The following is a 16148-nucleotide window of genomic DNA, read 5'->3' as shown; positions in this document are numbered from 1 at the left end:
CGGCGGCCAGGCATCTGGTAAACCGAGGGTTCTGGCCAACAGTGTTACCCTCTAGGTGGGAAACTCAGAGATCTGCAGAGACCTGGCCGGGAGCAGTCCTGGTAGGAGGACCAAGTAGGACATGGGCCTAATTACATCCAGGGCAGGCCCACCTGGAGCGCGCCCCCCAACCCCTGCCCCGGGACGTAGCCAGCCATGAGGCGGCCATATTGCAAGCTTGGATCCAGGAGCCCAGCGCTCGAAGTGTGGTCTCAAAGGGGCAGCCTCAGCATCCTGGGGGCTGGCTGGAAACGCAGACCTGGAGGTCCCTCCCCAGACCTGCTGAATCAGAATCTGCATTTTCATGCGATGCCCCACCTAGCTACCCCACCGGGCCCCATGTATACTTTAGCACACCACAGAATCACCTGGAGGGCTTGTTAAAACACAGGTTGCTAAGTGCCACTCTAGGGATTCTGACCGAGCAGGTCTGGTGGGGCCCAGGATGGTGCATTTCTGGCAAGCCCCTGGGGAGATGCTGAGGACCTGGGGACACACATGGAGCCTGGGGCCACCACCGCTGGAGCCTCTGCTGTCAACGATCAGACCCCACGGAGCGGGCTTTGCTGCATGGCTGAGAACCCCAAGGCACCATGTGGGGCCTGAAGCTGTTACCACCTCCATGGCCCCCCCATCCACCACCCTGCCTGCCACCGGCATCCCAGCACCATGCCTTCCGGTTGAGAAGCGGAACCTAGAGCCATATTTCTCAACCAGTTTTAACTCTCAAACCCCTTTGACATAATCCGTACACTGTGCAGGTCTCCTGAGGTTTCGATCTCCACCTGTCCCTAGCCATCAAGGGTTGCTGGTAAATAGCTCCAGCTATGAGCTGTCATTCTAAGCGCTTCCCTTTGTGCACTCGCTATCATCATTTTATAGATAGAGGGGGGAAAAATAGACCAGAGACATTGAGTAACTTGCCCAAGGACACACAGCGGCAGACAATAGCAGAGCCAGGGATTCAAAGTCCAGCGTCCTGAGTCCAGAGTGTGTGCTCCTCACTGTCGCCGGTAGCGATCAGAGGACTGAGTCCCCTTCCTTATTTCTGCCACTGGCCAGACTTCATAGAGCATTACTTTCTATAGTGACCACGGAAAACGGCGTTTCTTTATTTCATCTTCTAAATATCAAGGTGAACACCCTTTTTCGAGGGGCACATTGCTGAAATGTGCCCGACGTCCCGATAGGTGGTCCCATGGTTACATTTGGCCCATGCTGTCCTCGAACTGAGAATCCCCGGAGTGAGGGCTGCTGCCTCCCGCGGCACCTCAGCCCCCCTGCTTCGTCTTCCATCCCCTCTTTTCCCCAGCCGGCTCCCCTTTCTCCAGCTTGGCCGTCTACCTCCCCTGCCCCACTGCCCCTCTCTCTGTGGCTGATGCTCTTGGTGTCTCCCCGGCACTGCGTGTCTCTTGAGTTGGGACCCCTCCTGGCCTCGGTGTCCCCTCCCTGTCGTGAGTGGGGTGTGCAGCCCGGCTCTTGGGTCCTGAGCCGCGGGGGCCGATAGTGGGCGGAAGGATGGAGTTGAGCAAGCAGGCCTTTAGCCTTGACAGCATCCTTCCCTGTTTTAGAGAAACCACTGCCCCTTCTGGGGCCTCAGTTTCCACCCTTTAAGGGGGATGTGAGGCCCTTTCCTGCTGGTCTCTTAAAGCAATCATGAGGGTCTGCGGTTTGTGACGTGTGCCAGGAAGAGGTGGTTGTGATTTTTCTGACATTAAAGAGCCTGCCTAGTGGGTTCTCTCCCTCCCTCGTTGGTACATACTTATTCAGTACTCATTATGTGTGCTTGCTGCCCGATGTGCTGGGGAAGCAGTAGTAATCCCTCCCTCCTGGACATTACATTCTAGCGTGGGGAGGGGGCAGACAGACAGTACACAGACAGGTAGACAAGTAAAGTGAGTGTACATTGCAGTGATCTGTAAAGGGAACTGCAGTGTGGGGCTGAGACAGAAATCACATTAGCTTGGGCGACCAGGAAAGGCCTCTGACAACCAAGACCCATCCTGTGAAGAGCATTTCTGGCAGATTGGATAGCAAATGCAAAGGCCCTGAGGCAGGAGAGAGGTTGGCATGTTTACAGAGCCAGAGGAGGCCCATGTAGCTGGGACAGGCAGGGGGAGCGGGAAGGTGGCATGAGACGGGGTAGAAGCCTGGGAAGAACTGGGGCTTTGTGTGGCTGGGGAGGGGAAGCCACTGGAAGGTTTTCAGGTAGAAGTGCCGTAGCATCTGCTTTGCACGTGTAGAGACTCTCTCTGGCTCTGGGTTGCTTAGGGAGATCTGGCGGGCTGGGCCGATGCAGTGGAAGTGGGGCGATGAGGACATTGCTCCGCATCCTGGAGGTGGAATCTGCCGCAGGTGTGGGATAGATGGGGGGTGAAGGAAAGTCCCAGATCAAGGATGATGGGTTCCTAGGTTTCTGGTTATAACCCTAATGTTCTAGGCCTGTGGTTCAGCACCGAGTTTCCAGATCCTGTCCTGTCCTGCCTAAAGGGCAGGACGCATTAGGAGCTGGGGCCAGGGGACCCTGTGGGGCCGGGTGGGGGGGGTGGGGGGGCGGTGGAATCTTCTATGTCTTGTTCATTGCTCTGCATCACAGGGCCCTCAGGGAGTGTTTGTGAAGGGAGTGAATGGGAATTCCCAAGCCCTGCCCTCTCTTTGCCTCATCTGTAAGAGGGACTGACTACTGGTTTCGTATCCCCGCCTTCCAGCTCCTTCCCTGGGGATCTGGTCACCCTGGAAGGCCTGTGCCCACCTGGGCCAAGAGTCTGGACTATCTGTGAATGGGCCCTGGCTCCCCATGCCCCCTAGGCAGGCCGTAACCTCAAATTACCTGTGGGGCGGGGGCTGCATTAAGGAGGTTTCCACTTGGCCCAGATGCGCATGGCAGGCCCAACCCTCCTTTAATGACACCTTGTCCGTCTGCCCTCCTGCTGGAGTAGGAGGGGAGCCCCCCCACCACCCCGGCCTGGCAGAAGCTGTGATTTCTTTTTCCGTTGCGTCAGGCCTCAGGGTCCGGCCCGCCTGCCCGCTGCCGGGCTGGCACAGAGGGGCCCTCTCTGACCCTTGCCTGCCCCAACTCCGGACATCATGTGCTCCCCATTTCGGGGATCCAGAAGCTTCCAGCCAGAGGGTGAGTTGGGGATGGGGAATTTGCCAGCTCCCAGCCTGGGGGAGAAGCACCCCTCCCCTTCCCACCTCTTGCCCACTCTAGCTAGGGCCTCCCGGCTAAGGCTAAAGCAGGTGAAGCCACCGTGGGCTCCAAGAACTCGGCCCAGCCTCACCCTCCCCTGGGACCCGGCCCTTTGGGCCATGCCCTCAACCAGGCCAGAGCCAGCTTGGGGTAGGACAGCACGGTGACACTGGAGTGATGACGGTGCCTTGGACGTGGGGGAGGGCAGGGGAGAAATAGCCCCAAGGCGTTCATACACGTGTGTGCCTTTGCTTCTATTCGTCTGGGGCACGCGTACACATGTGTATGTGACCATACGCGTGTGTGCATGCACAGGGGGGTCCCTGACACGCCTCAGGATGAAAGCAGATGCCTCTGACTTGGCAGCGGGGGGAGTGGGGTGTCGTGAAGGGGGCCTGTCAGGTGGGGAGGAGGCAGGTCAGCGGGAACCCACCCCATCAGGGATGACCCCAGAGGTGGAGACAGTGTGACTCCAGAGGAACTAGGGTTCCCTTTGCCCAGGCTGACTCCCCTTCGTTCCCGCCCTAGGTCTGAGTTCCTCACTATGCTCGGCCATCCCCCAGCCCTGGCTGGAAGGCCACAGATGGGCCTGGGGAGCCTGGAGACCCAGCTCATACCCTGTCTCTGTGGCTTCCTAGCCCTGAGACCTTGGGCAGGTGACTTCTACTCTCTGGGCCTGTTTCCTCCTCTGCAACATGGGGGTGACTGTGGGAGGCCATGCCACCTCCAGGTGGTTGTGAGCACACATGGGCGATCCCTCAGCCACATGATGAGGTGTCCATTTTGGACGTCCCTATCCCCTCTCTTTCCCTCCCCTCAACCCCCCCTCCGGACTGGGTTGAGGATTTGCTCACCCCTCCCCCAGGGGGAGGGCCACCCAGCTGCACACAGGGAGAGTGAGTGCAGTTTCCCCAGCCCTTCCAGTGGAAACTAATTTTTACAGGACAGGAATAAACCCTGCGGGCAAATTGCAGTGCTGTCCTGATGCTCTGGGCTCCCGTGACAATGATGAGGTTGTAGGGACAGACGGTGGGAGGGAGGGGATGGTGGCTGACTCTGTCACTGACCCGGATCCTCCCCCGTCAGGCGCGCCCTGGGGTGCGCTGTGTCTGGAGAGGAACAGGGGCCTCTGACGCCGGCCCCACACTCGCTTAGGCCTCCTGTGGACTGGGGCCTCTGTGGGCCGGCCAGAGGCGGGCGGGCGGGCATTCAGGATGTGGGCTGTGGCCAGGGTCAGAGGGAGAAGGCCAGGCGCAGCTGGCCCCGCTGCAGTTTGGTCCCTCCCGCCTGGCTGACAGCCACCTCCCCGCCAGTCTCCCTGCTGCCTCTCCACAGGAACATCCCCTCCCCACGGGGGCTAGAGTCAGCCATTCCAAACGCAAATCAGATCATGTCACTTCCCTGCTTCAGACCCTCCTGAGACTTCCATCACTTTCAGAATAAAGCCCCTCGTGCCCCGCCCCCCCAGGACCTGGCTGCTCTCCCTGCACTGTCAGCCGGACTGTGAGAGAGCTGAGACTGTGCTGGGCGGCCTTCTTCCCGTAGGATTGCAGTCCCGGCCCCGGCCCCGGGCCTGGGACCTAGGAGATGTTTAGTAAATACTCTAGAGTGAATGACTGACAATTAGCAGAGGGCGTGCTCAGTTTGTAATCAGTGCTCTGAAGCACAGTAAGTTGGATCCGTGTCCCCCGCTCGGGGACAGTGCAGGGCCGGTCACCCGCTCAGTAGTGAGGGGTGACATGTTGTCAAGGAGCTGGAACCTGACCTTTGTGGGTGAGTGGGGGCTAGACTCATCCACACAGTGACAGAGCCTATGGGAACTACACACGAGCTGCTGGAAATAAGACCCAAGCACCGGGGTCTGGGAGGGCTGTGTCGTGATGTCTCATGGGCAGATGAGGAAACTGAGGTACAGAGGGCTTGTCCAGGGGGCCCTATTATGGGTGGAGCCCAGAGCTCCCCTCCTCCACCCCCTGAGATGGGTTTCTCTGCACTTGCTCCAGATAAACTTGGAGGATAACAGAACTGCTTTAAAGTAAGCACATGCCAGTAATTAGCTATGACAGTGGAAGGGGTACAGAAGGGCTCTGTACATGGAATTTGGGGGAAGTCATGTGCGAGTGAAAGAGTAAATTCTGTGTTGAGGTTAATGACCAACTCAGGCAGAATCTGAGCAATGTGGAGGGTCTGTCCGTTCCCTGATTTATATGCTCATCTTTTTGATTGAACAAGCGTGCACTCAGTGCCTCCTTGTGCATCAGTCACTGTGCTTGCTTATGACTGGGATACACAAGATGAATAAGACTGCAATGAACAAAGTCAGATTTCAGATAAGTTATCAGGAGTGAGCTTCCTAGTGGCCAAAGCAAAGAGGGAAACCCGAGCTATTAGATGTTCCACTGTAGCCACAAGATGCCAAAATGTTAATTGCTCGGGAGAAGCCTAGGTTTTCCCAGCAAAATGAACATCTTAGATGTGCATGTCCACTGTGATCTGTCGCTAATCTGACAGGGGTGACTTGGCCTTGTGTGTGTCTCACACATAAAGATTGACCGACGCAGATAATAATTTCAAACTAAACCTGCCCACTGGAGGTTCATTTTTCTTCATTCTCCTTTGGTCAAGCTTTTGCCTTTGTCCTCCCTCCACAAACACACCCATCCTTCCATCTCTCTGCCCCCATCCTGAAGGTCAGAGGGTGACACCGCCTCAGGGTAGAGTGGTCCAGCAGATGGCTGTACCCTCTTTAATCCCCACTTCTATCCCCCTAGACTGCCAGGAACTGCTGCCACCGCCGCCAGCCCCCATGGCCTACATCCCTAGTGGGGGTGCCCCGGCAGCCGGGGCGGCCCCCGTGGGCTCCCAGTATTGCGTGTGCAAGGTGGAACTGTCAGTGAGTGGCCAGAACCTGCTGGACCGGGATGTGACCTCCAAGTCTGACCCCTTCTGTGTCCTCTTTACAGAGAGTGATGGCAGGTGGATTGAGGTGAGGCCCCTCCGTGTGCGTCTGGGGTAGGTGGAGGGTGGCTCGGTTGCTGGGGAGGAACTCCCACTGGATCCTGGGACCTGGGAGGTAGTTGGAGGGTGGCTAAGGGAATACTTAGAAGATTGTTGCTTTTAAAATTGAATTTTAGAGGAGGGCCTGGCTGGCTCAGTCAGTGCAGCATGCGATTCTTGATCTCAGGGTCGTGAGTTTGAGCCCCGATGGGGTGTAGAGATTATTTAAATAAATAAAATTTTATTTATTTGTTTTTAAAGATTTTACTTATTTACTTGTCAGAGAGAGAGAGAGCGCAAGTGAGCACAAGCGGGGGAGCGGCAGGCAGCGGGAGAAGCAGGCTCCCCACTGAGCAGGGAGCCTGATGTGGGGCTCCATCCCAGGACCCCAGCGTGATGACCTGAGCCGAAGGCAGACACCCAACTGACTGAGCCACCTAGGCGTCCCTAAATAAATAAAATTTAAAAATAAATAAATAAAATGTATGGATGTTACTACTCAAAATGATATTTGTGTTTAAGTTGTGAAATTCAGAGCCTTATATTTATAATTTTATTGTTTTATATTGGAATATTTTTAATTACTATAATAATTATAGTTAAAACCTTAGAGTTTTATAAAATGCCTTCTTCCTTTTAAAAAAAAAAAGATTTTATTTATTCATTTGACAGAGGGAGAGATCACAAGTAGGCAGAGAGAGGGAGAAGCAGGTTCCCCACCAAGCAGAGAGCCCGATGTGGGGCTCGATCCCAGGACCCTGAGATCACGACCTGAGCCAAAGGCAGAGGCTTAACCCACTGAGCCACCCAGGCACCCTGCCTGCTTCCATTTTTATATTATTTTATTTTATTTTTTTAAAGATTTTATTTACTTATTTGACAGAGATCACAAGTAGGCAGAGAGGCAGACAGAGAGAGAGAGGGAAGCAGGTTCCCTGCTGAGCAGAGAGCCAGATGCAGAGCTCGATCCCAGGACCCTGGGATCATGACCTGAGCCGAAGGCAGAGGCTCAACCCACTGAGCCACCCAGGCACCCCTCCTGCTTCCATTTTTTTTTTCTTTTTTTTTTTTTAATTTATTTGACAGACTGAGATCACAAGTAGGCAGAGAGGCAGGCAGAGAGAGGAAGAAAAGCAGGCTCCCTGCTGAGCAGAAAGCCCGATGTAGGGCTCGATCCCAGAACCCTGGGATCATGACCTGAGCTGAAGGCAGTGGCTTAACCCACTGAGCCACCCAGGTGCCCCTCCTGCTTCCATTTTTAAAATAACTTTCCACATTTACTCCTAAATGAACGCACAGTCAGTGAGGAGCAGACAGAGAAATGGGGGAACTCAGACTTTGGTCCCAGAGCTGGAGCATGACCCCGGTCTGTCATTCCCTGCTGTGTGGTATTGAGCAAGTGGCTGTCCCTCTCTGAGCCTGTCTCCTCATTTGTGAAATGAGGTGGGTTTTTTTTTTTCCCCCTGCTTACCTTGCAGAGCCCCAGAACTAGGGAGATGAATGGTACCAAGGACTTCTGAGCTGGAAGACTTTGGCCTGAGGGCTGGGGAAAGATGCAGCTTGAAGAAGTATTTTGAGAAATCCAAACCATCAACACTTTCAAGTTCTAAAAGTTGCTTTGTTTTTCCTTTAAAAAGGGGTCTGTGTTCATTTTAGTAGATTTAGAAAAGACAGACCTAAAGAAAACAGAACAGTAGAAAACCTGCATGTCAGAGGGAACTGGTCAGCGGTTTGGTGTCTAGACGTTGAGGTGGTTGTATGCATGTGTAAAATTTCCAGAATATGTATCTGTGTTTAATAATTCTTCAACTGAGCCCCCAGTTGGGCATCCCACCGAGGAAACTGTGACTTACAAAGAGTGTCCACAGGCGTTGGCTCCTTACGATGCCAAGGAAATGGTGCCGAGGTTGTTGACCCATTTTACAGAGGGACATCTCGGGCCCGGAATGGATAGGGACTCCTCTATGTCACCCAGTGCATTGGTAGTGCAGCCAGAAGTGGGAAGAGGTGGAGGACTGAAGCCAGTGTGCCTGGGGCATCGTGGTCCCCTCTGCCAGGTCTCTGGAGCTCCCCCCACCCCTCAGGGAATGGTGTCCTCCCCACTACACCCCACCCCTGGACAATCCCTCTCTCACCCAGGCTGGCTACCCTTGCTAAAAATAGCCCAGGGCCAAGACCTCTTCCATCCCTGCTGCTCCAGCCCTCGGAAATGGACAGGGTGGGAGGAAAAATCAACATAGCCCAGGCCCCAAAATAGACCATCACCCGGATTCTGCGGTTTGGGGCCTCCCTGTAGAGAGGCAGGAGGCGGGGTTCCTGTCCCAGCCCCACCACTGACCCACAGGACAAGGCCCTGCCTTTACCCGGTAGATGGGGAGGGGGGGTGTTGGGCTGTGCAATGCCCAGGTCCCCCTCCTTCTGTCTGTTCCATCTCTCCATGTAAGATGTGGCTTTAAAAAAGGGTTCTTCCAAAATAAAAAGGATGGAAACCACGGAGAGTCAAACCCCATCGTTTTACAGAACTGGAAACTGAGGGCCTGAGGGGAAAAGTGGCTTGCTGTCTGTCACTTACCCAGGCAGACACACGCCTCAAGCTCTTCCCCCGGCACCTGGTATGGCGCCAGGGCCAAAGAGTTCAGAGTGTCAGTGTTAGAGTCAGACCTGGGTTCAAATTTTGACACTGCGCCTTTAGCTGTTCAACCCTGGGTAAGTCCCTTAACCTCTCTGTGCATCAGTGTCCTCACCCATGAGCCGGGAGTAGTACCTGGCGACCCCTAGTGTTCAGCCAGTTTGCAGAATGATTCCCGGGAGCCCGGGAAGGCTCGAACCAGGTGCCTGACTCGGGCTCCTGTTTCCCTGCCCCTCTGCCAGTATGACAGGACGGAAACCGCCATCAACAACCTCAACCCCGCATTCTCCAAGAAGTTCGTCCTTGACTACCACTTTGAGGAGGTACAGAAGCTTAAGTTCGCCCTGTTCGACCAGGACAAGTCTAGCACACAGCTGGACGAGCACGATTTCCTGGGCCAGTTCTCCTGCAGCCTGGGCACGGTGAGCTGGGGGGGGCAAGGGCAAGGCAGTCCCCACCCCCGACATCACGCTGCTCCCAAGGCCAGGGCAGTCCCTTGGAGCGAGTCTCCCCCGCTGCCTGCTTTCCCTAGCCCCATCTTCCTGGATGGCTTCCAAGGTAGCCCTAGAAATGCAGCAAGCCCTGGGGGCCCGCAGGTACCAAAGGGGGTCAAGTAGCCTCGTGATTTGGGGCCAGGCTGAAAGAGTTCCCATCAGAAAACACAACACCCTGCCAGCAAGCTGTTGCCGCACGGGAATGGGGACCCCGCGTGGCCAGAACTAAAGGTTCTTTTTTTTCCTTTTTTTAAAGATTTTATTTATTTATGTGAGAGAGAGAGCTGAGCGAGAGTGAGAGAGCACGAGCAAGGCCGGGGGCAGAGGGAGAAGCAGATTCCCCGACGTGGGGTCCTGGGATCATGACCTGGGCCAAAGGCGGATGCTAAAGTGCTGGGCCAGGCACCCGGAACTTGTGATTCTTAGAAATTGATCAGATGTGGTCTTGGGTTCCTGGTACGGGAGCATCTGACTGGCAACGAAGGCAGCCACGGGAGTCCGTTTTGGTGGCTGGCTTACTATGTGAACTTGGGCAACTTCCTGTCCCTCTGCGGGCCACGCTCCCCCAATCTCGCTGCCCCACTGCGTTCTTGGTGAGCGTATGGAGTCGGGAGGTTGCGGGGCTAGGAGCCCCTCGCACCAACCATCCTGACGGCTGTGTGTCCTTGGGCAAGCCCCGTGCCCCTGAACGTTGCTTGGGGCTGATGATGACCACCTAGCTATGGGGCTGGTGGGGCAGTGGACACACAAAAAAGGCCCGGGCCTTCCAGGAGAGGGGATGGAACAAGCCAGGGCTGATCGCTGTGAGAGAAACAGGGGGTGTCCCCGGGGTTTCCTGCGGGGGGGTTCCCGCTCTCCGGGGTAACAGGGGAGGGGGGATGATGCTGCAGGGTGAGCCGGCCTCCCTGATACCCACGCAGCCACCCCTTGCCCGGAGAGAGGAGCAGGTGGCCAGGGCCTGGGGAGAGCTGCAGTTTTGGAGCAGGGTGGGGGGGCTCTGGACGGGATTGGAGTTGAGGGGGCTCTGGACTACAGCAAAGGCCCCAAGGAGCTCACATGTGCCAATCCACAGCCCAGCCTTTCTCAGCTCCTGGTCTTCGGGCATCCTTGGGCACTGCCAGGGGCTGCATCCACAGGGCAGGGGAGCCAGCAATGGGCAATGAAGGCATAGAGCAGGTGGTCAAGGGCGAGTGTGGCCTGGGGAGGAAAACCAGCATGGGGGGTGGGGGGCATGGGAACGTGCACAGAGGAGCACAAACACTGGCATTCCCCCCCCAGAAGCTGAGAACCAGGGTGGCCCCTGGAGAGTGCGGGAATGGGGTGTAAAGAGACGGTGGAGGACCGCTTAACACTGTGTTCTGCTTTCCCCTGTCTATGCGGTCTTGCTGGCTGAGCGCTGTGTGAATGTCTTCCGTATGTGGAGCATGAAAATATAAGGGGAGTCAGGATGTGACCTCCATCAGGGAATGCACCCTGCAGGGGGCTGGGGGGTGGTCTGTAGATGGCTTCAGGGGAGGCTGTGAGGGGGCTCGACTCCCTGCGGTACCTCCAGAGGTGACCCTTGCAAGAGCCTTGGGGGCAACCTGGTCGGTGGGGGTGGGACACTTCGGGGGATTCCGGGCCCGCTGTTGGCCCCTGGGCAAGAGTCTTAACCTCTCTGGGCTGCCCAGTGGAGTTAGCAATGGTTGCTGGCTGCCTCACGGGAGGACAGTCACGAGGAGGGAGCTGTAGCCTGCGTGCTTCCATCCGTGTGCTGTGAGTGGTGCCTGCTGAGCGGTTTTCCTCCCCACCAACCCTCAGGAGCGCCACTCTCCTCTCTCCTGCCCCCCCAGATTGTCTCCAGCAAGAAGATCACTCGGCCTCTGCTGCTGATGAATGACAAGCCTGCGGGGAAGGGCTTGATTACGGTACCAGCCCCCTCTCGCTCTCCGCACCCCGCACCCCTCCGCCTCTGCCCGCTGCCCTCCCCCATCAATGGGCTGCTTCCCTGGCAGATAATCACCAGCTTTGTTTGGAGTAAAAAGGCCCAACTTACAACTTAGCAACAGGTCTCTTAGCAACGGGCTCCTGGCTCCACAGATGATGCGTTGGGGGCCGCCAGGCTGGGAGTAGGGGCTTGCCGGAGGCCCCTGTGGCCTCCTCCTTGTCCCCGAAGGCCACCATAGCCCTCCTGTTAGGCCCTCCCTTCCTGGCCCCTGCCTGCCCTCCCTAGGGGGTCTTTGAGAAGCACCTTGCCCCGCCAGCCCCTGGAGCTCTGTTTATGGTTGCCATGATCCCAGCTTCATGCAGACCCTTTGGGCAGATAAGTCCTGGGTTCTTGCAGACCTCTCCAAGGCCAGAACCTCGTTTTACAGATGAGGGACCTGGAGCCCAGAGAGGAAGTGTCCTGGGGCAGTTAGGCTAGTGAGGCTTGCCCAAGGAACTGGGCTGGAGGGGGGAGACTGAAGCTCTAAGTGCTCATCTGTAGTCCCCCCCACTGCTCTGGGGCCTCCCCAGCGGGTGGAGCTTTGCATTCAAGGCTGGGATGAACCCCACCTTGCTTTACTCTCTGGGTTCCAGGAAAATTGAATTCTTTTTTTTTTTTTTTTAAGATTTTATTTATTTATTTGACAGAGATTACAGGTAGGCAGAGAGAGGGGGGAGCAGGCTCTTCATTGAGCAGGGGGCCTGATGCGGGGCTCCATCCCAGGACCCTGAGATCATGACCTGAGCAGAAGGCAGAGGCTTAACCCACTGAGCCACCCAGGCGCCCCAGGCAAACTGAATTCTTAGCATACCACACATATCCCAGATCTGATCTTCATCCACTGTTCCCGCCACCCGGAACGTTTCCTCCCATCCCGCACCCCCCACTTCTTGGGGTTCAGAACCTCTCCATCTATATGCCTTCACTAGCCAGCTCCCTTTCACCTGGATGCCAACCCAGCAACTCCCTCTCCCCCGACAACACCAGCCTGGTACCCTCCCCCTCCCCCCCACCCCCCCCACCCCCACCCACCACATTGCCACGGGGCCACTCCAGACCTCAGTTCCTTCCTCTGTGGAATGGGGACAATAATAGGACCTCCCAAGGTTATTGCGCAGGTCGCTGCTGGAGGAAAGGAAGGGGAGCCTAGCATCCAACCCGGCTTCTGCGTGTGGTTCTGGAGGGTCCAGGAGCTTGTAAGTGAGGCTGTCCTGCAGGTGTGAGGGAAGAGGAAGCCTGAGCGGAGAGAACCCAGCCCACTCGTGTTGCATTGGGCCTGAGGGCTTTCCCTGCCACTCTCTCACCTCTGTGAGGGGTGAGAGAGGCCCAGAGAAAGCAAAGGTGGCCCCAAGGTCACTCAGCTGGTCCATCCTTGGCTGGGTTGGAGCCACAGGCCCATGGCCGAGGGCGAAGGCATGGAAGACAGATGGCAGTATGAGCTGACAGGACAGCAGAGGGAGCTCAGGTGGCTCCTGTCCCTGCCCTGGGCCTCAGTTTCCCCAGCTGTCCAGTGAGGTTCCTGGAATACCCTGTGCCTTGGTGATTTGAGGTGGCTATGCTCCCGGGGTCTGGAATGGGGGCCCAGAGGGCCTGTCAAGCTGCTCCCTGGCCAGCCCTTCCCAGGGCTCAAGACCATCCCTCATGGCTGGTAACGTGTCCTCCCGTCTTGAGCCACACGGGGTCACTTCTGATTTCTCAGATTCACATGGATTACCCCATTTTCCAGAAGGTAGACATGGAGGTTTTGAGAAGACGAGAGAGGCACATCCAGGGTCACCTGGTCCTACCCCTCTTCTCCTTCCCCTTCCCAGCCTGGAGAGCTGACCCCTGGGTACCTGTGCTCACTGCCTGGCAGGATGCCAGGGGGAGTCCAAGGGGCAGGTCCCGACCCTCACATTCCTCTGGCCTCACAGATTGCCGCCCAGGAGCTGTCGGACAACCAGGTCATCACACTCAGTCTGGCGGGCAGAAGGCTGGATAAGAAGGTGAGGCAGGCGAGAAGGGGGTTCGCCATCAGGGAGCAGTATCCGTCCCCCAGCCGAGGGTTGTGGAGCCTTGTCCTGGTGCTTCTGGCCATCACGTTTATCGCCCCCCATCCAGCAAAAAAGTCCATAGCTCAGGCCATCCCAAATTCGGACTTCTTTACCACTGAGGTAATGAGTTTGCCATTATTTAGAGGTGTTCAGGACATAACTGGCAACCCACTCCTGGGGACTCCCTATCTCAGTGTAGATGCTGGAGTAATTACAGTAACCTACAGGGCCCCACTGGGGGTGTCCTTGGCACCCCCTGACCTCATCCCCTCTGCTCTTCCCACCTTTATGCTGCCTCAGCCAAATCAGGGTCCTTGTTGTCCCAGGATTTCACCAGGCACCCTCCTGCCTCAGGACCTTTGCACTTGCTATTCCCACTGCCAGGGATGTTCTTTTCCCTGAATATTCCCTGACACTTTTTTTTAAAAGATTTTATTTTTATTTATTTGAGAATGAGCACAAGCAGGGGGAAGGGCACAGGGAGAGGGAGAAGCAGGCTCCCTGCTAAGCAAGGAGCCCCATGCAGGACTCAATCCCAGGACCCTGGGATCATGACCTGAGGCAAAGGCAGACATTTAATGACTGAGCCACCTAGGAGCCCCTCCTGAAACTTTTTTTAAACTTAAATAAATAAATTTTTAAAGGACATTATATCCCGGGCGCTGGGTGGCTCAGTTGTTAAGAAACTGCCTTTGGCTCAGGTCACGATCCCAGGGTCCTCAGGTCAAGTCCAGCATCTGGCTCCCTGCTCAGCAGGAAATCTGCTTCTCCCTCTGACCCTCCCTCCTCTCATGCTTTCTCTCTTTCTCAAATAAATAAATAAATAAATAAAATCTTTTTTAAAATAAATCAATAAAAGACCTCCTTTCCCTTTTGTGACGTGCTGGGATAATTTCAGTTTTTCAGATTCCCACTAGAATAAGTTAAAATCACATCCTGCCCCGGGCGTCCCCGGGCACTGGGAACCACCACCCTTTCGGAGTCCTGCCCCATCTGAGTTGTAGTGCCTGCAGGTTTCGGGGTCTCTGAGCACAGGCTTTGGTAACCCCGGGATGGGACGGGTTCTCTTGCCTGAGCCGGTTGGCCCCAGGGGGCTGCCGCTGCCCATGGCTCCCACCCCTGACAGGGGGTTGGGGGAGGCAGCGCCCCCCATCCCCCAACCCTGTCTGAATCTGGTAGAGCCGTGCCTCCCTCACCCGCATCCTCCTGCTTCCCCCAGGACCTCTTCGGAAAGTCAGACCCATTTCTTGAGTTTTATAAACCGGGAGATGACGGCAAGTGGATGCTGGTTCACAGGACTGAGGTGCGTGCACGGGACTCTGGGGGCTCTAAGCCAGGGGGCCTGTGGTCTGGCCACCCCTGCCCGCCCCAGGTCTCAGAACAGGGCTGTGAGGTCACTGCCACGCAGGGAACAGGAAAAGCCGTGAAGGCGCCTCAAGGACTTGCTCCCTCCCTGCCACAGGAATGCTCACTGCCCTCCCCAGGAGCGTGGCTGTGGGCCTCTCTACCTTGCCACCCCCATGGGACCAGCCCAAGCCCAGAGCTCTGCTGCCCTGGGCCTGTGCTCACGCTTGGCCCTCCCCGTGCTGCAGGTGATCAAGTACACGCTGGACCCCGTGTGGAAACCATTCACTGTGCCGTTGGTGTCCCTGTGTGATGGGGACATGGACAAGCCCATCCAGGTGAGGGAGCCCTGCGCCCCACCCCGCCAGCCCCAGCCTCCCAGGCTCTCCTGGACTTTCTAGAGATGCCTTGGCAAAGCTCTTTCTTCTTAAGGTGGAGAACCCAACCTAGGTAGGGAGAGAGGCAGGGGACCTGGGCTCTCGTCTCACATGCGTCTGACCCTCTGAGCCATCGGGGCAAGGCCCCTGTCTCCGTGCGCCCTTCTCTAAAACAGGAGCAGAATGACTACCCAGTTCTTCCCAGAGGGCTGCGGCGCTGCCTGCTGAGACAGCGAGTGTGCAGGCAACCAAGGGTTGTCACTCTGATGAGGACGGCGATTACTGATCTCTCTGGAACCTCAGTCCCCAGGCACTGTGTCTGAGAGCAGATAAGGGAGAGGGAATCAGTGAGGCTGCGGCAGGGATCCCTGAACAGGGTACTAGGAAACCTGAATCCTAGTTCTGGGTCTTCCGTTGCTACTGTGAGACTTCGGGCCAGTGCTTCCCTCTCGAGGCCTCAGTTTATCCATCAGGGAAATGGGTGTGATAATTCCTGCCTTCTTCCTGGGAGTGGCAGCTAGATTAGAGAGGATGGAAAGCTGGGATTTTTTGCGCCCATCTCAAGGAAGATAGCAGTCTAGGGAGACAAAAGAGATGTCCAGGGTTGCCCTGGGGAACGACCCTAGGGAGGGCCCCAGGCCATGGCCCACCAAGGCAGGTGGGCCACAGCTCCAGACAGGTGAGGAGCTGAGTGACAGGCATGTGCGGAGTCAAGCTTCCTGCTCCAGAGTGTACAACCTCCATTGCTGGGGTGCGCCTTTTCCCAGCAATCACGGAAGGCTTCCTGCAGGAGGCAGTTCAGGAGCTAACGGCATCATCCCAGGCCAACAAGGCAGATGGTGGAGAATAGGGGGGAGGGACCAGCAAAAGGAAGACACGGGGTTTGCCCAGGCAGCTGTGAGGGGCTGCTCTGGGGTGACCTCACTGGACCCACCCCAGGTCATGTGCTACGACTATGACAACGACGGGGGCCATGACTTCATCGGCGAGTTCCAGACCTCGGTGTCGCAGATGTGTGCGGCTCGTGATGGCGTCCCGGTGAGATGGGCCCGTGTGTGTGACCCTGAAACCTCAGCAGG

The 16148-nt window shown here is 56.5% G+C and overlaps 1 protein-coding gene across 1 annotated transcript in view; it reads left to right on the top strand.

The window, feature by feature from the left end:
- The window catches only part of CPNE2 (copine 2), a 44923-nt gene that overhangs the window by 8669 nt on the left and 20106 nt on the right, over positions 1 to 16148 (top strand). Inside the window, exons 2-8 of the mRNA XM_080827681.1 lie at positions 6001 to 6215; positions 9098 to 9277; positions 11182 to 11256; positions 13229 to 13300; positions 14568 to 14651; positions 14941 to 15030; positions 16009 to 16107. Of these exons, the coding sequence (XP_080683807.1) occupies positions 6036 to 6215; positions 9098 to 9277; positions 11182 to 11256; positions 13229 to 13300; positions 14568 to 14651; positions 14941 to 15030; positions 16009 to 16107 (780 nt within the window). The 5' untranslated portion in view covers positions 6001 to 6035. The remainder of the gene's footprint in view (positions 1 to 6000; positions 6216 to 9097; positions 9278 to 11181; positions 11257 to 13228; positions 13301 to 14567; positions 14652 to 14940; positions 15031 to 16008; positions 16108 to 16148) is intronic.

The sequence above is a fragment of the Martes martes genome, assembly GCF_963455335.1.
Source record: "Martes martes genome assembly, chromosome: 17".
Taxonomy (NCBI): Eukaryota; Metazoa; Chordata; class Mammalia; order Carnivora; family Mustelidae; genus Martes; species Martes martes.
Note: the sequence above shows the minus strand (reverse complement) of the source record. Positions and strands in the feature narration are given on the sequence as shown.